Consider the following 20,265-nt stretch of genomic DNA (forward strand, 5'->3'; position numbering starts at 1 on the left):
GTGCCTCAAGTGGACGACAACGACTCGAAGGGCCGCACTCAATGATGGATAGCAGACGCTGCCAATTCCTGCTCGAAGCTGCGATGACGCTAATTGATTTCGGCACCATCGTCACTGGGAAAGCAAGATCCTATTGGGTGAGTACATACAACTAGAGAGCGGGCCGCCACCATCAACAGTAAAGCGGAAGTCTAGTCCCCTCTCCAAAGTAGTACTGCATCATTATGAAGCAGAGATTCTGAGAGTACCCGCCAGGCGTTGTACGATCAATGATCTCGATAGGAGACATGTCTGGCGATAGGGTGACAGCGTTCTGAGACAGAATGTCTTTGCACCTGCCCAGGAAATACGTCAGCGCTGCTGTTGGTGTTGCGCTATTAGCACCTCTCCTCTTCAAAAAGCCTGGATTGGTTTGGGCTATAATGCATGATGTGAATTGCTGTGCATATGTGGATCCTGTGCATGCTTTGAGCTGTGTGGAGACCATGTACTGATCGCAAGACACCACATCTTGGAGAGCGATCTGAACCGATGGAAGGATGTCTCCAGTGAGTGCGGTCTCCGTGAGCTGTCTATACGAGAGACTAGAGAGCATCGAGCTCAGATTGTTGTGGCTGAACAAAAAATCAAGTGCAGCTGAGTCTTTGATCTGCTGCTGTGTAGCGATAGCCGGTGAGAATGTACAACCAGGGGCACTCGATGTGGTGCTTGATGAGGAACTTGAGACGGAAGATCCAGAGGTAGACATGGACACGGAGCTTGACATGGATGGGGAACTTGCAGAGGATGCGGAGCTTGATGAGGATGTCAAAATCGTGGAGGAAGGAGAAGCAGTTGAAGATGCAGAGCTCGACGTAGAGGATGGAACGTTGCTCGAGCAGACGACTACACCATCATCTGTGACGTTCGAAGCGATATAGCTTCTGCCAATGGTGTAGTGAGCAGTTCCTCGCCACTGCCCCTTATTCGTGGCGTAGGTCGTATCCCAAGCCTGGGTGTAAAGGGTACTGTAGCTCGTCAAACCCTGAATCTTGGTAGATGTTATAGTGAAGGATGTTGAAACGTACCAGTACTGTCCCTGATAGACATCGTTCCTGTACATCTCATACGTGTTATAGAATTGACAAGTAGCCGCTTTTCCTGTAGAAGGAGGATGCTTGAGGTTGTATTTTGTCTGGGCCCTTTTGAAAATCAGCAAAGTTCGGAAGAGATAGGAATTTCCATCGCGGTTGAGCTTACGTGCATGCCGCAGCACAAAGCGTGGTGTCGAATGGGCCAGTGTTGAACAGCTTGACGCCCATGTACGTATCCTATTTCGGGTTGTTAGCAACAGTCATTACATAGGGTTGTAAATTCCTACAGCTTTGTTGCAGCCCAAGGGCGCGTTGATTGCGGCACTGTCCAGGAAAGTGTTCGGAGTATAGCCGTCAATCGTCGTCACAACAATATCCCGGCTGGCCAAGTTGGCGCTTTGAGTCTCTTGCTGAGGCAATGGGTCACTGTTGATATCGCTGATTACGGCAGCAAGAGCGCTGGCTTGGTTGTAGTTTCTGGTATCCGTAGGGCTTTTGAGAGGGTCGGCTGTGTCATCAACCAGATCGAAATCGATGTCCTGGCGGCGAGACAGTCCAACACTGTTTGGCAAAGCATTGGTGATGAGACTGAAAGTCACCAGACTGAGGACGGACGAGGGATGCATTGTGCTCGGAAGTATTCGTGTCAACCCTGAGCGTTGCTACACAAAATCAGCGTGCAAAGCCCATGACTATTATACTCGACCGCGACTATCGCCACGCCTTGATCCTCGTACCGTGAAAGTTATGGACCAGGCCGAGTTGGTCTAGTCGAAGTCTGAATGAGACCGTTTTATCTCCTTCAGCTGAGCGAAGAAATGAGCGTGCCGCTAATTCACCTTTTGCAAGCTGGCGGAGACGCCGAGTGGCTGGTCTCGCTGAACTGTTCTACGAGCTAAAAAGTCGGCGACCAACACCAGAGTCTAGCAGATTCAAAGCGATAGCCATGAAACCTCGGCACATGGACATCTTTGGACATCTGGTCGTGCAATCTGGTCGCCAATCTCCCGCAACAGGAAGATCTAGCTTCCTACCAGATTGCCTAGAAGAAAATATAGCCGAGGTTACGGTGAAGCAGAGTTCATCACAATGGCTTCCCACAGTCGCGACCACACATGCGATAACAACACTAGCATTTGATCAATACCTCACTCTGCTTCTTTCACCAGTCAGGTATTTCTCATTCACACATCCTAACTTCTAGAGCGTATGACGCATGTCTTCAAGCCACTACCACGCATGACCCACAGGACTAAGCTTCGCATTCAGAAAAGAGAGCTGTAACAATCTCTTCTCCTTGATCTCCTCCTTGTGTTCTTCCATCTCATCTACGTCCCCTGTTCGGATGTCAGAAAAGCTCTTTGCAGATCGTGTGGAAACTCATCATGTACTCACAGTTGACACTGACAAAGCCGCCACGCAAATGGTTAGCCCTCGGAGTCGAGAGGTAGAGTGAAAGTCCACCAGTCAACATTCCAGGATCCTTGGCAAATGGCGTGAAGGCATCGATAACCATGCCTCGTCCTCCTTCAGTCGCGGCGACAATTCCAGGGTGAGCGCTGAAGACACGGAGGTTGGGCTTCTCGGCATCGAGGTACTCACCGAGCTTGATGACGGCAAGCTTGGAAACGGAGTACGAGGAGATACCTGGACGGGTAAGGGAGGCTCCGAAGCTGACGAGGTTGATCAGAGTTCCAGCATCGCCGAAAGTCTTGAGGTAGTGGTGGGCCAGGTTGTGAGTGCCCTTGATGTTGACCTCCTGTACGGTGTCATTTGTCAGAATAGTCTCGGCGAGTGTAGACTGGACTTACGAAGTCAGTCCACCATTGCTGAGGTGGCAAGTCACCAATGAGTCCACCTGTCATGGTACCGGCAGTGTTGACAACAACATCCACCTTCTCGAAGGACTCCTTGACCTGCTTAAAGAGATTCTCAACGTCGGTCTCAGATGCCAGATCAGCGGCTATAGCCAGGACCTTGACATCCTTGTTGATGGTAAAGATAGCCTCCTCAGGCTCTTGCAGAGATGCAACTCTGCGCCCAACAAGGACAATACCTTGAGCTCCAGCTATGGCCCAGGCGCGAGCAGTTTCCTGTTCTTCAATCAGCTTCCGACATTTACAAAGCTGTCTCGAGGTTGCTTACACCTCCAACACCACCGCCAGCACCGGTGATCAAGACCACTTTGCCAGCTGCATTGAGTGCAGTGTTCTTGGGGTCGATAGAAGGGTAAATTTCGCGACGTAGACTCTTGGTGAATTGGAAGGGCCTGGTGAAAGCGTCGGCGTCCATTGTTGCGAAAGATGTTCTTGAAATATTGAAGTTTGACTTGATGTTGATGAGACCTTAAAATGGTACCAACTACGACACATATATACGTTCGGTCTCATGTTTGATTGAATTGTTACTCTTACCCAGGGCAATCAGGTCGGACGAACTGCTTGTCCAACTCATCTCACCGTTACCTCAGCTCGGAATCGACTTGGTTCCTGTCTTGGTCAGCAAAGCTCGGGTCCGTCAACATTCACATCGCAAAGAGTATGACGAAGCAACATTAACGGAGGTCGAAACGATCCGAGTATGTGTCAGCAAGACTTGCCTAAGTATAATCTTTCTCGCATACCTCATTGGCCTATACTGTCTAGAGTCGCTTAGCGAACGCTATAGTCATATGTACGGAACGTTTGTGCTACCATTTGGATATTGAGCATAAGACCAATCACGAGTTATATCAAGATATAATTGCTAAGCGGAGGAATGAGGAGCGACCGCTAACAATAATATTCCGTAAGCCGCGGCTTCTGTTTGTCCGTCTTCGATGGTCCTGCGTAGGAAGGATGACCTATACCAAATTCGGCGATACGCACTTCGCGACTCCTCAAACTTTAATTACAACCGCTCGCTATCTGTTCTTTCTTGATTTCGACAACGACCTTTCTTGCGCTCACACCCTTTTTGTTGATTTCCAACCCTTTCTCGATGCTCTCAAGTCCGCTTCCAACCACATATGCTGAGGGCACGCACTTCAATGTCCCTCGCTCCAGAGCTGGCCCTACAAAGTTCTCCCAGAGTCTGTGTACTGTATCATTGATACCTTCCACATAGTTCGTCTTCGAAGTCGATGGCACAGTGCTCGGTCCTGGAAGTACAGTCGCCAGATTGCCAGATCCGATCTGTGCAAGAATGGGTACAGTGATGTTGTAGCTGTCTTCCTGCGATATAGCGTCGTAGATACCTGCAAAGTGTGTCTGAGGAGCTACTTTGATTGCGTTGACGACATCATTGACGATGGTGGGCTCGTTGTAGTCCAAGACTTCATGGGCTCCACATGAGCGGCAGAAGTCGAAGTTACGGCGAGAGGCAACAGCAATAACGTGGGCACCAGAAGCTGCGGCAAGCTGGATAGCCAATGCACCGACAGAAGAGCTTCCACCGTAGATGACGATCTTGTTGTTGTCTGACTTTGAGCCCATTGTTGGCCATTCCAATCCGAGATAGCCATCTGAAGCGCTGTTGAACAGTCCAGTAGCAGCAGTATCCAAAGCCAATGGAACAACACAAGCATCACTGAAGGACAGCGCACTTGGAATCTTCGCAGCCTTTGCCGCTTCTACAGCAACAAAATGTTGGAAAGCTCCATTCTTCGGCTTCTGCGACACCAGACTGACGGCATGTCCTATGACGCGATCGCCTTTAGAGAAGTTGTGCACACTGTTGCCGACTTCAGTGACGACTCCAGAAACGTCGCAGCCGAGAACCATTGGCCAGGTATTGATCAGCCAGCCATAGTCTCTGACTTTCCAATCGATGGGGTTGATGGCGATGGAATATGTCTCGACTAAGATTTCATGAGACTCGATCTCATGCATTGGAGCTGAACCAACTCGGAACAGCTGATTAGGACCATAGAGCCATGCTGCTTGATTCGACATGTTGTACTTGGAAGCTCAAACGGGGAGAAGAGTCGGTGTTGTTTCAAAAGTTGGATCATGTCCGGATGGCCACGCATATATGGACACGACTTCTGAGTGCCATTAGTAACGGGACTTCTCAGCAGCACCTCAATAGCATATGTCCGAAGAATCTATCGGAGTTTACAACGAGGAAGGCGCTGTTTATCGTATCGCCGAGGTTTCAGCCTGCGGCTTCTCAAATTTCGGCCGAAAAATCCCTGGACCCCGGACAGAAACTCAAAAGATCACTCTCGACCAACATGACTTGAAACTCAGTTACTGATACACCTCGAAGTTGCATTGAGCGTGCTTGATAATCAAGCAGCTAGCGTTTCTCGCTCGTTTGAAGTTGTGCAGCTCCTAGACCTCGACACATAAAAGACCATGATGTCCGCGTCAGACTTTGGATGATAACTACAGCGCCCTAGCCAGCTCGGTTGGCATTCCAGATCCAAATTACAATGACCAAGACAATTACTGTGTGTGGTGCCACTGGCACTGTTGGTAACTCAGTAGCCCTTCGACTCCTCCAAGAAGGCTGGCATGTCAAAGCTATAACCCGCAACCAGGATTCCGCTGCTGCAAAGGCACTCTATGATGCTGGTGCTGAGCTAGCGACTGCCGACTATGATGACATAGCATCCCTCGAGACTGCTTTCCAGGTGGGGACTTGACAACATTAACGTTGTGTTGAACAGCAGCTGACATGGCGAAAGGGCACTCACGCGATCTTTGGCATCACCAACATCTTCCAGTATCTTCTCGACGACGGTCCTGATGCAGCTGCTGAGAGAGAAAAGCAACAACTTGTCAATGTCGCTACTGCGGCTAGCAAGATTGAGACTCTCGACCATTTGATCCTGCACACTCTCCCTGGTGGTGAGAAGCTTGCCGGACCTGGTAACTTCGTACCACACATGGACGTGAGTACCTTAGTCGGAGTTTGGCCATGGATTGAAGAGAGTACTGACACATCCCTACTTTGATAGGGCAAAGATGGAGCTGCAGACATCATAAAGAAGGAACTTCCCGTTCTTGCTGCAAAAACCACTTTCATGTGGATCGGCTTCTTCACCAGCAATTTCTACGAGACACCAATGTTGAAGCCCGTCGAAGTGGTGTGTAAAGCTTTCCCCAACATCTTGTATACCCTCCACTGACTTGTACGCTCAAAGCCAAACACCAATGGCTCTCACGTCTACATCCAACCAGCCGACCCGACCCTCCACATCTACTTCGCAGGCGACGTCCCCACCAACGCCGGTATCTTCGTCTCTGCCATTCTCAAAAACCCAACTATATCTCTGCCCGCAAAGTACGCCTTCTTATACACCTCTCAAGGCACAATGCAGGAATATCTACAAGCATGGATAAATGTCACTGGCAGACAAACAACATTCATCACCACTACCCTGGAAAACTACGAGAAGATCTGGGGTCCGTTTGGCAAGGAAATTGGACTTATGCTAAAAGCTTTTGCGCATGTGGAAGATTGGACGACGCCGTATAGAGGTGATGTTATCACGGCGAAGGATTTTGGTCTCGACGAGGGGGAGTTGGTGGATCTTGAGGCTGCTTTACAGATGGCTGCTGAGAAACTCTGAATAATGCCCCTATAGCGTGGTCAAGCAGACAATCATATAGAATGAAGGTCATGAGAGACTGACTATCACAAACGGCATGATCTGAAATCGGCCGTATGAACAACGTTGACAATGCCTCGATCAGTGCTCAGATCCGTCCCAAGATCCCACCTCATACGTGGGCCTGCTTTCTTGTTATCTCCATCGCACCGCTAATGAGACCTACAAGTGGGTCTTCGTTGTGCACCAGAAAGCGTCCGCTCGTACTCCTGAATGATATCATCCGTCACAAGCTTGGGGCATTCCTCACCACTATCGCTTCCGCTTGGATCTTGGAGACAAGACCTCGAAGGATACACATGCATATATCCAGCTCTGATTCACTGTTCGAAGATCTCAGCTACTCTGAGGGGTCGAGTCGCTTTGCAGAACAAAGCTTCCCCTTCCTCTTCTGTACAGAACCATGTTCCGTGATGGCGACATCCAACACGATGGCATAGGAGGCCATGATATTGCCACTACACAAAAGCCTCTCTCCGGCTTGAATGGTACAAAAGACATGGAGGGAGTCAAGGCCATAGCCGACTGAAGTCGGATGATGCAGTCTATGGCAAGACTCGGGAGTTTACCAAAGATCTCGAGATAGAGGTGCAGACATCACCCGAAAAACAAGTCCAAGGTGCCTGCCTGGGAAGGAAAAACTCAGAACCAAGTTTGAAGAGTGCAAGCGGGCGATCATAGAGATGATGGATGATTCCTTGGGAAAACGCCGAAAAGAGAATTCGAAAAGCTGCCTGAGTCTTTGCGAGGGCCTGCTTCTAACGCGTTCTCTGCCTGCTCTGATTTCTTAATTATCGCCATTATGAAGATCAAAGAATTCATGACTATGGCCTGGAAAGCCATCGAGGCTGTGGCCAATTCCATCATGGCTGGGCTACAAGTGTTCACAAGCAAGGCCATTTCCATGATCAAGCAACGGGCCCAGGATACTCTGGATCAATGCAGAATCGCCAAAGGAAAGAATGAGCCTGTGTTTGCTTCGTTACACGGCTAATATACGAGCTTGTGGTGGACCTTGTTTTGGTCGAGTCTGGTGCCATTCAGGAACATCGCAAGGCGCCGCCCCCTTCACAATAATTTCATAGTATTGATATTTGAAAGCTCACATTCACTGCTCTTGTCGATCGCTCCAGTGTCGTTTTGTTTTGATCACTGGAATTACAAGAAGTACTGTACTCGTAATACCGTGCTCGAGGTCGTGAGAAAATGGACTAGTTCTGGAAAAACACAACGTCGACATTCTCGAGTTGTCGGGACGTGGATCCTGATACGTGGTATTTTGTGCAGGTAGTCAAAGCTTGTACACGACTACTATACCTCCACCCCAAAGCCGTTCTCTCCTCCTCAAGCGTCGGCCCCAGAAACACAAGGGACCCCGATATCCCCCTGAATATTATTACACACAATCTCCGACGTCCCATTAGGGCTCGTCAAATCTATCCCCTCGAGCATGATGCCACTACAAGTAGCTCCAGGACTACAAGTCAAATCCGCCACCACACCACCCTCTTTCCCACTCGACGAGCCAGTGACGTTGATAAACTTGACATCTGTAATGTTTACATTGGAGGGGTAGGCAGCACATGTTGTTTCGTTGATGTTGAAGTAGCATTGATCGAGGACGATGGGTGCGTCTGTGTTTTCAATGTAGATGTTTTCGTACGTGATGTTGGAGATGTAGCCGTAGCCTACTTGAGGTCCTGCCCATGCCCTGTTTGGGACTGTGTTAGTATAGCTAACTTTCTCATCTCATTGCAAGGGGTGTAGGAGTGCATCATCTTACTTTAGTCTGGCGCCATTTTGCCCGTTCAGGAGGGTGATGTTCTTCATGTACGCGTTTGAGATGTAGTCGAGAACACCGGGATATTGACCGATTGAGCCCATGGAGACGCCATGGGTACCGTTGCACCAGAGGTTTTCAACGTAGATGTTTGTGGTGTTTGGCTTGGGGGAGAAGCAGTCGTCGCCGACATTGACGCGGGTGTTTGTGACGGTTAGACCATCCACGTTGAGCGAGTCGAAGCCATCGGTGTTTTTTGGGAGAGCCTGATCAGGTCAGCATTATTGCGCTTCCACCAAGGTATGAGATAGGGTAGCCTCACAGAAGCGTTAGTACTGAATGCCTCGATGTAGACATTATCAAAGGAGACATCCTTGGTGCGGACCAAGAAAGTGGTCCAGCACGGACTATTCAGGAAGGTAATGCCCTCGACATCGACATTGGTAGCATTGTCAGTCAAGAACAGGATAGGACGGTAGTAGGTGTTGTCGGCATCCTAGACTCGAATCAGTCATCAATCCATCGTCGTCAATGTCCTCGAGCTACTCACCAAGATCTCACGGCCGGCAAAGCCGTCGTACCATGCCTGACCATTTCCATCCATAGTTCCTTTTCCATAGATTCTGATATCTTGGCCACTCCAGACCATGAATGTGATACTCTTCTGGAAGGGGTAGTAGAAGTAGTTCTTTTGCCAGTATTCGATATCGTCGGTAAACTAAAGCAGTCTCGTCAGTACATTGTTCCCAAAAGCCAATGTTATCACACACCTTCAATGTACCATCAAGCTTGATGTACACATCATTGAGAACGGGAAGATCAATCTTCTTGCCAATGACATAAGTCTTGCCTTCTTCAAGATGCACAAGACCACCATTCTGTGCTTGCTCAAGAGCCCAGACAAAGTCTGCAGATATGTCGTCCGTGTCATCCTCAGAAGCACGGATGGTGATCTTGTGGCGATCTTCTTCGACACTGTTGCCCCACTTGTCTTTCAAGTTCCAACCAAAGTATGGTCGTCCCTTGTGTCGCCATGGTACAGAAATTGATGCACCTTCGGGGATGTCAAAGGCTACAGCGGAAGTGATCGCAGTGGTGACTACCAAGAGACAGGAAAAGACTCTCATCTTGATAATTGGAAGTAGGCACAGGTAGTCGTCCTCGTCATGTCCAAGCGAACCCAATGCATGTTAAGTATGCCATTGTCCCAGCCTCAGACCAGCAAGGAAGGGGCCTGCGAGACAATTCTTCCATCTTGGCCATGCACGATTGACAGCCAAGCCGGACAATAGCTGATATTCCAGGTTGAAATCCTTTACCATGTCATCAATACTGACGTCGCTTAACAATATTTGCTCGTAAATACTGGAAGACGCGTTGCGGGGTGACCAGCCAAGACATGCATGCAGCATGCGGAGAAAGTGGCTTGCTTTGGCAGGAACGCATCTACGCTTGACGAGTCTTATGCATGAGCTTGGTTTTTCCGCCAATACAATGGCAAGTCTTGACTCTTGAGGTGATGGATGTGGTCCTTTACCGGCCGATGTGGGGTGGCTAGCTTGGGGCTCCGCAATTATGGTCCGGCTATTCAAGCTGGGGAAGTGGGATAGGTGATCGTCAAGGTTGTCGGCATTTCGGGTGATTATCTTACCGCAACTCTTATTGATTGCGAACTTGTTCATGAAATTGAGGATCGATTATGAGTTTCTGAAAACGCTGAGCTTGCATTCAGGACGTGTCCAACGTCTGTTTGTGGTCTCGATGCCTCGATTGTACTCGTACCAGCAGTTGGCTGACGTCTAGTTTTTGCCAAAGATATGCTTGAAACCATACACAACATTGTCAGCCTGAGCTCTTGCGCTGTGCTCGTAGTCGAACGCCTTGACAAGGCCGAAGAAGTGAGTCGCAGCCGCAAGTAAAACCAGGATATGGAAGATCTGGTGAGAGCTACCCCATATATCGAAAGAGCCTGGCTTCAGACGTTCCGGTACTCGTGCCTGTGATTACGATGAGTGTGATGCACGCGATCAGTTTCAGCGGGATGAGCCTACAGCGTATATGGCAGCTCCTGAGATATACAACACGCCTTGCAACACTAGGTATGAAAGACCCATTTGTTTCTGGAGTTGAGTAACACCGAACAAAGAAACACCGTGCAATACTGGAACGACAGCACTTGCACCCATGGCGACGAACATGCCAGCTCGGAAAGGTCGCCACTTGGGAGTTCTGAAACTGGGCAATATAGACACAGTCGCACAGCCGATACCAATCATGGTAATCTAAGACAATCAGCGGTGGTTCAAAAAACACAGTAAGCGACCAATACTCACCATGGACCAATATACGGCGATGTATCCCGGTCGTCTAGCAAAGGCGTAGAAGATGCTTGGGATAAAGCTACCCCAGATCAGACAAACAATACCGACGTAATCTAACTGATTGCCAATCTTATTGACCTTGGGTGAGTGATTAGAGATGGTATGGTAAGTAGCGCTCATGCCGAGACAAGCAACAGCGCCTCCAAAGAAGCAACCGAAAACCGTGACATCTTCGGGCGTTGCTCGGTCATATCTAGGTTTGATGAGAGAATGCAGGTACACGGAGCAGATCAGAGCGGCGATAGCACCCAGCAAATGTGTGTAGATGTTGACAGTCTCATTGTGGATGTGTGTGAGAGATGCGAAAGAACGGGCGAAAGAGTTGCTCTGAGGTCGATAGCCAGAATGGATGTAGTGGTTGTCTCTTTGCCAGGCAGGTAGATCTGACCAAAGTACAGTCAAGGCACTGGAGATTTTCTCCTCCACCTTTGTGATGATGTCTGTATCATGGCTGTCATTTTGTTCCTGTATGGTAGATAGAGGTTTCCGGCGATTCATCTTTGCGGGTCGGACAATTCAAGTGGCGACTGTCCGTTGTCGGTCAGACAATCTGTGGAGATCTGTATTGTAGCGGGAAAAGTTTATATGCCAGCGATGTAAATTTGTATGAGTGTCGTGCTTCGATGAGAGTAATGATATCCTGATGGTAGTCTTCTTCTCAACAGACAGACTAGACGGCTCAGAAACTGCGAGACAAGGGGGACATGAGAATGTAGTGCAGGTCAACGAGTATTATCTAGCGGTAGATCTAGGCAACGAGCTCAACAAATATCCAAGATGCAATCGTGGACTGATATATTGGCCTTTGCCGGCATCCGCGGTGTGGTCGAGGAAGGAGAGTTTCGCAAGAGTTGCCACATTAGGACACCCCGACCTACGTCAGTGTAAACACCGCCCTGCCCCTCCATCGCAACAACAACAATCCACACGCAGCAATGTCATCTTCCAGTACGCGACCGCCAGCACGTCGAGGGCCTTCGGGCGCATGGGGTCGCCTCCGACAGCCACAAATTGATCCCCTCGAAGTCTATGGTCTGCCGTCAAAGGGTGAGACAAGGTAATCGACACTTTGCACGATGAACTCAGCAATCGCTTAAAAAGACAGACTAGCAGACCTCAAGACTCAAGAGACATACTTCGAACGCATCGTTGCCCGCTACATGAAATTCTGCGCTTCCCATCAGAGCGGCGAGACACTAGAAGCCTCATTCCACACTCTCTCGATCTCTGGCTCGTCATCCCCTACTCCTCCAGCGGCTTCCCAGGATGCAAAAACACAACATCATGCAACGACTCAAGAAGCTCCACAAGAAATGGGAATCATCCTCATGGCAATGCGCAAACTTCGAGAAGCACTTGTATCCTCCCACCGAGTCGACGCTTTCGCCCAGCGAGTCTATACATTTCAGATCCGTGCTGCGATTCTCTGCAAGCATCTCGAGACCTATCACCCAGCACTGCAATATCTTCTCTATAAGATTCACCCTCGTACACCTTTATCACGGCCTGAGCTGCAAGAATTTGCGATATACCTCATCTTCGATATTGCATGTCGACAGGGAGAATTCGTGGAGGCGTTTCGCTTGAGAAGAGGGTTCAAGGTAAAAGACAGGAAAGTGGACGCAGTACTAAAGGCACTGGTGCATGATGATTGGGTGCTGTTTTGGAGGACGAGGAGGGCGGTGGACGGCTATCAGAGGTGTTTGATGGGGTGGGCCGAGGACGGGGTCAGATTGCATGCGTTGAAGTGTTTGGGAAGAAGTTACATGATGGCTGATAAGGCATATGTGGAGGAGAGTGCTGAGAGGAGTTGGGAAGAGTTGGTGGAGAGGGACAAGGTGGGTTGGGTGTTGAGGGAAGATGGTGTGGTGGTTGTCAGGAAGCCCAAGGGGACTTGATGCTTTCGAGAGTCTGTGACGAAGTTATGATGAGATGCATTGGTGGCGTTTGACATGTACACATGGGTATGGATTGAAGGATGTTTGATAGAGAAGCAGCCTTGTTGTATACGAGTAGAGCAAGAGGCAGAACCAAGCAAGGACGACTAATAATCATCATCACCACCCCCATCATCTCCCGCCATATCATCATCATCTCCACCATCAAAGTACTGCTCCGCATTATAATCATCATTATCATCCTCGTCCTCCTCATCAAACTGATCCGGATCATCTTCCTCCTTATCCTCCTCATCCCCCTCCACTTTTTCCTCATCCCCCTCCTCACCCTCATCCTCCTCGTCATCAATCTCCGTCTCAAACCTATCCAGCCTCGTCCTCGTACTCAAACTCAACACCTTCTTCTGCTGCCCACCTCCCTGCACCTTCTTCCCAGCAACCCCCGGCTCAATGATCGCCCACAGTTCTTCGGGGAAAAAGCTCTTTTGAAAGGGCCGACCCCCTAATCTCGGCAAAGTGTTTTTCTTCTTTGTATATCTTTGAGAATAGGTGGGCATGGATTCAAAGGGATCGTAGTGAGCGGTCGCAGGAGACTTTTTGCCCGACTTATGCACACGAGCGCTGGAGTCTAGGATTGCGTAAAAGGGGCCATCATGAATACGGGCGCGAAGGGTGCGGTAATGGTGGACTAGGTGTTTTTCGGTGTTGGTGGGTGGATCTGCTATGGGAGGTTGAATTGGCTGGTCAAGAGAGGGAATGTGTCAGCGAGCGAGTTTCTGCGAGTTTCCCACATCCCCACACAGAGGAGGAAAGAGGAATAAGATGCACGTACAGGGAACTTTTCGCTCGGCTTGGTGTTTAGTTTTCCTTCGAGCTCGGGGTCGTATTCCCAGGGTAGAGCTTGTCCGCCCATTTTGCCTAGGTCATTCTTTCCTCCGCCACCGCCCCAGCCGCCTCCTCTTGACATTGTGTTTGATGATTTGCAAGTGTCCGTTTAGTCGTATGTGCTCTTGGGATATGCGACCAGAGTTTGGGATGTAATGGTGGTTTGCGACTAGCTTTTGGTGGTCGGAGTCGAGATGAGTCGCTGGGGAGGGGTTGGTGGGACTCGAGGTCGTTGTGGTGGTTTATGCGACAAGCGGTGGTATCTTCAGGTTGCGCAGATCGGGTGTGAATGTTTCGAGTCGGTCAGTATGATTGTGTAGTCGTGAGAGAATATGCTGATCTCGAGCAGCTCTCACAGTCGCCATGCGCCGCGCCGAATCCAAAAGTTCATGTTCAAAAATTTGTTTCGCGGGGTGGGGGACCCTGACGATGGTTCTTTTTGCACCTTGATGAGTAATTACGGCATCCAAACTACTCACTCAATACATTAGACGTCTGACATCTGCTTGATGACAGTCTGCATGGAGGTATCAGACGATCGTGCGTTTCAGTCTCGTTGAGGTAGTAGACATCATCGACTGCTCAGATAATGCTGTTGGGTAAGCAGAATTTCGATTTCGAGACTGAGCTGTTGTTTGAATATTGAGCAAGACAATCCGGTGTTCGAAGTTCATGACCGTGATACATACCCATGAGATGTTTACATTACACTAACTTCAGTTGGAAACCACCACCAATCTCCTCATCATCCCTCCCAGCAAACAGCCCGCTGAAGTCCGCAGCCGCAGCACCTCCTTCACCACGCATAGGTGCGTTCGGCGTCCTATGCTTACGTCTCCTCTCTTGACCCGCCTTACTAGGGAATGTCGGGAACATAGCCGTGCTCTTTGGCCTTGGATCCTCAGTAAAATAATCATGTGCCAACAAATCCTTCGCTGTCGGTCGACTCGCGGGATTCAAGGACAACAAGGCTGAGAGCAAATCTGTGCCTGCTTTCGTGAGGAAGGGAAACTTCGAACGTATTACCGAGCCTGTCGTTTGAGCGTTTCGTGGCAGTCGTAATGAGCGAGCATTGGGCAAGCGTTTGAAGCCAGGCCATGATGCATCAGTAGGAACACCGCAAAGCTCAAAGATCTTGCTGAGCTCATCAACTTCGTTCTTGCCCTGAAGAAGCGGTATATTTGTGAGAAGTTCGCCAAAGATACAGCCAACACTCCACATATCCACACTGCTATCATATGTCGTGGTCCCTAGCAAGAGTTCCGGTGCTCGATACCAGAGTGTCACGACGAGTTGTGTGAGGTTCTTTGGAGGTGGATCGCCGCAGAAACGAGCCATACCGAAGTCTGCGATTTTGATCTCGCCGCGGTTGTTCATCAAAATGTTTGACGTCTTGAGATCGCGATGGAGAATCCATCTATCGTGCAAGAAGTCAGTAGCACTCCCGAGTTGCAGCATCAATGTCTTGACTTCGCTGGGAAGAAAAGGCTCCTCCATATTGTCCATCAATGTCTTGAGATCGTGTTCCAAAAAGTCCATGACCAGGAATATGTCGTCCACTTTGCCCTTCTCACCGACCACGACTTCGCGTAGGTCGACGATATGACGGTGTTTGGCAGCAGACAAAGTTTGTATTTCGCGCAAAGCTGTGACAGGAAAGCCATTCTGTGCAGCGCCAGGCTCCATCTTCATCTTTTTGATTGCGACGATTTCTCCAGTCGCCAATTCTCTCGCTCGCGAGACGAAACCATAGCTTCCTTCTTCAATGTGGTTCAATCGTTCGAAGCTGTCGATTGTGCGTGCGGGTTGCCATGACGGGGTGTGGAAGCGGACGAGTTGACGGGGTTGATCGAGATCTTGTGTTGGTGAGAGTCTTCTTCGTTTTGAGGGTCTATCATCTGATTCTGCCGTCGCTTGTTGTTGTTGCTGTTGTTGTCGTAGGCGGTCGGCTTCTTCTTGCTTGCGTTGCTTTTCGGCCTTTGCGCGTTTCTTTTCCTCCTTTTCCTGTCTGCGTTGTGCTTCCAGGGCAGCATCATTTTCGTCGTCGGCCCAGCGGGACACCATTATGAAGCTGAGTGTTGATAGGTTGACGAGTTATCTGTCCCGTCGATGGTGTTGTCGAGTGGTGCGTCATGAAGTTGCGGCGAAAGTCGACACCTCCGAGCTGAAGCTCTTCCACTTTTCGTCGCAATAAACACAACTCACACATTTCTTCCACCGACCGTCGGAAGCACACTATGAGACGTAGTACAGTGCAGATATCCAGACGACTGGTGTCAGAGAGACTCGCCTCGTCGCGACGTGCTCTGACTTGCTCCGGCGCAAGAAATCCATCCACCAGCTCTAGAGAGTGGTCAACGCCTCTGGCAAAGACTTTGGGAGAGGCAATTACAGTCAGTCTCCCTAGACACACATTTTTCCTGGAATAAATCTAAATGACAGATGTAGACGACCGGACCTATTTCCGTAGCTGCTTATATGCGACAATGCCTCACCTTTCCCGAGACTGGCTATTACACTCAATCAGGCGAAGGTAAGGACCCTTTTGGCCAGAAAGGTGACTTTGTAACATCACCCGAAATCTCCCAGATTTTTGGCGAACTCATCGGATTATGGTTTGTGGCCGAATGGATCGCTCAAGGTAGAAAAAGCAGCGGTGTCTACTTGATGGAGATGGGCCCTGGACGAGGAACCTTGATGGACGACATGTTAAGATCGATCCGTAACTTCAAACCCTTGGCTCAAGCCATCGACGGCATCTACATGGTCGAAGCCAGTGCCTCGCTACGTCAAGCTCAGCACAAGCTTCTTTGTGGTGACCACCCTCTGGAGGAAATCGACATCGGCTACAAGAGTACATGCAAGTACACTCCAGACCTCAAGATTATCTGGTGCGAGGACATTCGCTTCGTCCCGAGAGAAACGGACAGCTCGCCCTTTATCGTTGCCCACGAGTTCTTCGATGCTCTGCCCATCCACGTGTTCGAATCTGTCAAGACTCAGGCTGCACCAAAGCAGATCCGCACACCTACCGGAGTCCACAAGGTCGACCCATCAGCCACCGGAACACCAAATTCAGTCTCCCAATGGCGCGAACTCGTCGTCTCACCAACCTCGCCCTACGCAACTCACGACTCTCTAAATACACCCAAATCTCAACGTGATCAACCAGTCCCGGAGTTCTCACTCACACGTTCCCAAGCGGCAACACCCCACTCCCTCTTCCTCCCCGAACAATCTCCCCGCTACAAAAACCTCAAGGAAACCGAAGGTGCCCTCATAGAAGTATCGCCCGAATCTCAAACCTACGCCGCAGACTTCGCCGTCCGCATCGGCGGCGGTCAAAGTCCATCAGCCCTCTACACTACCCCCGACCAAACGCCCCCACCCATCGGCCGCCGCGTCTCTCCCCGTCGCGCCCTCGAGCAAATCGTCAAAAAACAAGCCTCTGGCGCCGCTTTGATCCTCGACTACGGAACCCCAACCACCATCCCCGTAAACTCTCTCCGCGGAATCAAGCAACACAAAATGGTCTCTCCCCTCTCAGAACCCGGAAAAGTGGACATCAGCGCCGATGTCGATTTCCTAGCTCTGGCTGAAAGTGCGATAAACGCTTCTTTGCATGTAGAAGTGCACGGACCGATCGATCAAGCGAGATTTTTGACGGCCATGGGGATTGAGCAGAGGGCTGCGCAACTTGTGAAATTGGCTGTTGATAGGGAGAGGGGGAGTGTGGTTGAGAAGGCAGGGGAGCAGAAGAGGACGAAGGGTGAGTTGACGGAGACGGTCAAGAGGATTGAGGGGGGTTGGAGGAGGTTGGTGGATACGGGACCGCAGGGTATGGGCAAGTTGTATCAGGTCATGGCGATTTTACCGCATGTGCCCAAGGAGGGAGAGGCGCCTAGGAGACCTGTGGGCTTTGGTGGTGATGTTGCGTTGTAGATGCTTCTTGAAAACAATCGCGTCGGACTCTGCTGACGTAGTGGTTTTGGACACTATGGTTGAAAGAAGATGGAAGACTCTCCACTTTTGATTGGACTATGTAGATCCATCGATCCTCCATTCTGCTTGAAAATCCCCTCACATTGAATACGAACGGTTATGAAACTTGTGACGCTCCAAGTTCTGAACAGCGGCCAGCCAACTTTGATGTAGAGTCAAGCTGAACCTACTTGATGGTATTGGCAAGTGTCGGAAAGGCCAGGGCGAAGAGGCAGTCGGCCAAGTTGCGAAGAGCATCAGTCTTGGTCTCGCCGTTACCAAAGTGGTCATGCACCATTGCGGTCTTGCAACCAGAGACTTTCATGTTAAGGGTCTTGAGCGCACAAGGTGTTGTCGAACAGTCCATCGCTGTCCACAATTCTGTCGTCTGTCAGTAAGCGCGTTTTGGACATACCCTAGGGGCTTCTACTTACTCCTGATCTCATTCGTAAGCGCCATCTCAGTCTCGGTATCGGAAGTTCTCGGCTTTCCAACCTCCTTGGGCTTCTCGTTCTCCTTCTGAGCCTCCATGTCATCTTCGGAAGGGATCTTGACAACCAGCTCCTCAACTTCAACGGCATCGATCATCGGCGTGACCATCTCCGAAACACGACACAGTATCTTATGTAAAGCATCCTCGACGAAATTATAAAGGCCAGACTCCAAAAAGACCCTGTCACTCTGACCGCAATCCTCCACGATGGCGACCTCGTACTTGTATACATGAGGGCCCGGGCGGCGAGTAGTGAGGATGAAGACTGCAGTGTTGTTGGGATGGGCGTACCACCAGTTGTCTGGCTTGTGTTAGTTTCTCGCGGATATCAATAGAGGAGAGTGAACGCTGTACCCAGGATCTGAGTGCGAAGACCTATGATGCCGTCTGGAGTAGGTAGAACAACTGACGAGATAAGGACAGAGATAGTGGAGATGTGTGGGTCAGACATCGTTGCGGATATCGTGGATGAGAAGGTTTCTGAGCGAAGAGTCGGAAGAAATGGTGTCAGAAGGTTGGTTACGTCCAGGTTGTTGTTTGATGAATCATGCTTTGTCTCGAATGTTTGCCTGCAGCCTTTGGTAGGGTTGTATAAAGTCCACGATCATCAGCATATTTGTTGCTTAGATTCAGCAAATAGAACATAATTTTTGATTGATGCATGCTTGCTTGCTGTTATCGAACGTGTGTCTCATTCCTGGATATTGTCAAGTCAGAATCTGATAGGAAGAAAACAAACTCTTTAGTATAAGACAAAGTGCTGTGAGCTTATACGTAGGCTCGTTCTCGTTCGGCGAGTGATGATGTATCGTGGCATTGTCTCGAGTACAACACGCCTATTTCTGAGGCTACTTCAACTTTGCAGCACTTGGTGTCAATCTTTTGTGTTGCAGAAAGAGCTATGGGGTGATGAGACACGAGGCGTACCAGCTAATGGTGTCGTATTTAGGGATATCGCAGGCAAGGAAGTACGCATTCAGTCTCCTCTAGAGCCATGAGTAAGCTATTACGAGCTTAGAATCTAGGAGTTCTGTTGTTGGTGATGCAATTGAGATATATGATCCCGAGTTCGAGATCAGATAGAGTAGCTGTATCGTCTTCTTGGACTCGGCCATACGAGTATTGACCATCGTCTGTTTCCGATGCTAGAATGTGGTAGATGCCTCAAAAGAGTCATCTTGGATGCTCGCTGGTGACTGCTCGAGATTAGCCACTGGGGCATTGGCGTATCAGCATGAGTACCTTTGGGACTCGTGGGAGGGAGATATATCGAACTACTGGAGTCGAAGGTCTTGTAAAAAGGTCGTGATACCCCTCTACAGCAGATGCCGGTACGCTGAACGGATGGTCAAAGCCGGATAGTCACATAACTCTTCGAAAGTTGCAGTAGCTGTAGGGAAGGAGAGAGGGCGCCGAAAGCAGACAAGTTGTTGCTAACCAAATCGGAAGCGGTTGCTCCGCCAGGACGTCCACAACACCGCGAACTTTCCTAAATGAGATCTCTTGCGATGTGCTCAAGCGTCCAACCCTCGTTCAAGACATAATTACATTGTTTTGATTTTGCATACTTTTCGTGTGCGCGATCCATCCTACTGCATCCTGTCCAATTCTTCCAGAGCAGCACCCAGCTTCTTTCACTTTGGCAACATCAGCAAGAATCGGCTATCAGATACGCGCCGTCCTGGAGATCGCATCCAAAGTAAGAAATGTACGCATGCCATCGTCAAGATCAATTCTCACTCTGCGCCGTACAGGCATGTACCAAAGGACTTGGGCCAGACCTGGAGAGCCTACGCCGGAGATCCATTTCGACAAGGAGATAATTGGGAATAGCGGTTCCTGATATGCCTTCTTACAAGGTCTTCATCAACCCACAATCATCGGTGATGGAGTCACACTGGACAAAGCTCTGGAAAGCCTCTTTGGTCAATTGTGCAAGGTCCAAAGAACTGGAAAGGACTACTAGCCGTCCGCAAGCAGCAGGACATGATCAATTATGTCGGTGAAAATAACACAAGCGCTCCAGTCAATGCTGTCGACGGGCTTTTGGCTCCTCAAATGCAGAACGATGTCTCTACGACCGCTCGCCAGAGAGTGCCAGTCTCGAGTCGCGCAAAGGAAAAGGCCAGGCTCGACGCTCAGTACTCGTACATCGTCCACATCAGACCTCCTACCACT

General features: G+C 49.8%; 11 protein-coding genes across 11 annotated transcripts; 3 read left to right on the forward strand and 8 right to left on the reverse strand.

Annotated features, from left to right (window-relative positions):
* Positions 1 to 36: 36 nt before the first annotated feature.
* Positions 37 to 2,038, reverse strand: AUEXF2481DRAFT_362462 (uncharacterized protein). Its single transcript, XM_013485994.1, has 5 exons — positions 1,811 to 2,038; positions 1,361 to 1,735; positions 1,240 to 1,310; positions 1,068 to 1,181; positions 37 to 1,007 (listed from the first exon to the last, which is right to left on the reverse strand). Exons 2-5 carry the CDS (start codon positions 1,697 to 1,699, stop codon positions 173 to 175), a joined length of 1,359 nt encoding a protein of 452 aa, XP_013341448.1. The 5' UTR covers positions 1,700 to 1,735; positions 1,811 to 2,038; the 3' UTR covers positions 37 to 172.
* Positions 2,039 to 2,229: 191 nt separating this feature from the next.
* Positions 2,230 to 3,592, reverse strand: AUEXF2481DRAFT_90886 (uncharacterized protein). The gene is made up of 4 exons (XM_013485978.1): positions 3,219 to 3,592; positions 2,885 to 3,166; positions 2,469 to 2,832; positions 2,230 to 2,410 (listed from the first exon to the last, which is right to left on the reverse strand). Exons 1-4 carry the CDS (start codon positions 3,363 to 3,365, stop codon positions 2,304 to 2,306), a joined length of 900 nt encoding a protein of 299 aa, XP_013341432.1. The 5' UTR covers positions 3,366 to 3,592; the 3' UTR covers positions 2,230 to 2,303.
* A 174-nt stretch (positions 3,593 to 3,766) lies between these two features.
* AUEXF2481DRAFT_110504 (uncharacterized protein) lies at positions 3,767 to 5,494 on the reverse strand. Its single transcript, XM_013485995.1, has one exon. It carries the CDS (start codon positions 5,003 to 5,005, stop codon positions 3,959 to 3,961), a length of 1,047 nt encoding a protein of 348 aa, XP_013341449.1. The 5' UTR covers positions 5,006 to 5,494; the 3' UTR covers positions 3,767 to 3,958.
* Positions 5,488 to 6,630, forward strand: AUEXF2481DRAFT_7220 (uncharacterized protein; the record flags this gene model as incomplete). The annotated part of the gene is made up of 4 exons (XM_013485830.1): positions 5,488 to 5,688; positions 5,743 to 5,949; positions 6,016 to 6,144; positions 6,202 to 6,630. The coding sequence occupies 4 exons, from the start codon at positions 5,488 to 5,490 to the stop codon at positions 6,628 to 6,630; spliced, it is 966 nt and encodes a 321-aa protein (XP_013341284.1).
* Positions 6,631 to 8,013: 1,383 nt separating this feature from the next.
* AUEXF2481DRAFT_47765 (glycoside hydrolase family 28 protein) lies at positions 8,014 to 9,576 on the reverse strand (the record flags this gene model as incomplete). The annotated part of the gene is made up of 5 exons (XM_013485939.1): positions 8,014 to 8,380; positions 8,453 to 8,715; positions 8,772 to 8,945; positions 9,000 to 9,167; positions 9,220 to 9,576. 5 exons carry the CDS (start codon positions 9,574 to 9,576, stop codon positions 8,014 to 8,016), a joined length of 1,329 nt encoding a protein of 442 aa, XP_013341393.1.
* A 672-nt stretch (positions 9,577 to 10,248) lies between these two features.
* AUEXF2481DRAFT_31720 (uncharacterized protein) lies at positions 10,249 to 11,328 on the reverse strand (the record flags this gene model as incomplete). The annotated part of the gene is made up of 3 exons (XM_013485866.1): positions 10,249 to 10,446; positions 10,501 to 10,731; positions 10,783 to 11,328. The coding sequence occupies 3 exons, from the start codon at positions 11,326 to 11,328 to the stop codon at positions 10,249 to 10,251; spliced, it is 975 nt and encodes a 324-aa protein (XP_013341320.1).
* A 662-nt stretch (positions 11,329 to 11,990) lies between these two features.
* Positions 11,991 to 12,728, forward strand: AUEXF2481DRAFT_31721 (uncharacterized protein; the record flags this gene model as incomplete). The annotated part of the gene is made up of 1 exon (XM_013485867.1): positions 11,991 to 12,728. One exon carries the CDS (start codon positions 11,991 to 11,993, stop codon positions 12,726 to 12,728), a length of 738 nt encoding a protein of 245 aa, XP_013341321.1.
* A 73-nt stretch (positions 12,729 to 12,801) lies between these two features.
* On the reverse strand, positions 12,802 to 14,006 carry AUEXF2481DRAFT_362698 (uncharacterized protein). The gene is made up of 3 exons (XM_013485996.1): positions 13,561 to 14,006; positions 13,073 to 13,468; positions 12,802 to 12,976 (listed from the first exon to the last, which is right to left on the reverse strand). Exons 1-3 carry the CDS (start codon positions 13,693 to 13,695, stop codon positions 12,875 to 12,877), a joined length of 633 nt encoding a protein of 210 aa, XP_013341450.1. The 5' UTR covers positions 13,696 to 14,006; the 3' UTR covers positions 12,802 to 12,874.
* A 312-nt stretch (positions 14,007 to 14,318) lies between these two features.
* Positions 14,319 to 15,677, reverse strand: AUEXF2481DRAFT_68091 (uncharacterized protein; the record flags this gene model as incomplete). Its single annotated transcript, XM_013485956.1, has 1 exon — positions 14,319 to 15,677. The coding sequence occupies one exon, from the start codon at positions 15,675 to 15,677 to the stop codon at positions 14,319 to 14,321; it is 1,359 nt and encodes a 452-aa protein (XP_013341410.1).
* A 73-nt stretch (positions 15,678 to 15,750) lies between these two features.
* Positions 15,751 to 17,719, forward strand: AUEXF2481DRAFT_362663 (uncharacterized protein). The gene is made up of 2 exons (XM_013485997.1): positions 15,751 to 16,006; positions 16,062 to 17,719. Exons 1-2 carry the CDS (start codon positions 15,851 to 15,853, stop codon positions 17,553 to 17,555), a joined length of 1,650 nt encoding a protein of 549 aa, XP_013341451.1. The 5' UTR covers positions 15,751 to 15,850; the 3' UTR covers positions 17,556 to 17,719.
* A 62-nt stretch (positions 17,720 to 17,781) lies between these two features.
* On the reverse strand, positions 17,782 to 18,538 carry AUEXF2481DRAFT_7226 (uncharacterized protein; the record flags this gene model as incomplete). Its single annotated transcript, XM_013485831.1, has 3 exons — positions 17,782 to 17,975; positions 18,029 to 18,388; positions 18,442 to 18,538. 3 exons carry the CDS (start codon positions 18,536 to 18,538, stop codon positions 17,782 to 17,784), a joined length of 651 nt encoding a protein of 216 aa, XP_013341285.1.
* Positions 18,539 to 20,265: the final 1,727 nt, after the last annotated feature.

This window comes from Aureobasidium subglaciale (assembly GCF_000721755.1).
Source record: "Aureobasidium subglaciale EXF-2481 unplaced genomic scaffold scaffold_19, whole genome shotgun sequence".
NCBI classification, from domain to species: Eukaryota; Fungi; Ascomycota; class Dothideomycetes; order Dothideales; family Saccotheciaceae; genus Aureobasidium; species Aureobasidium subglaciale.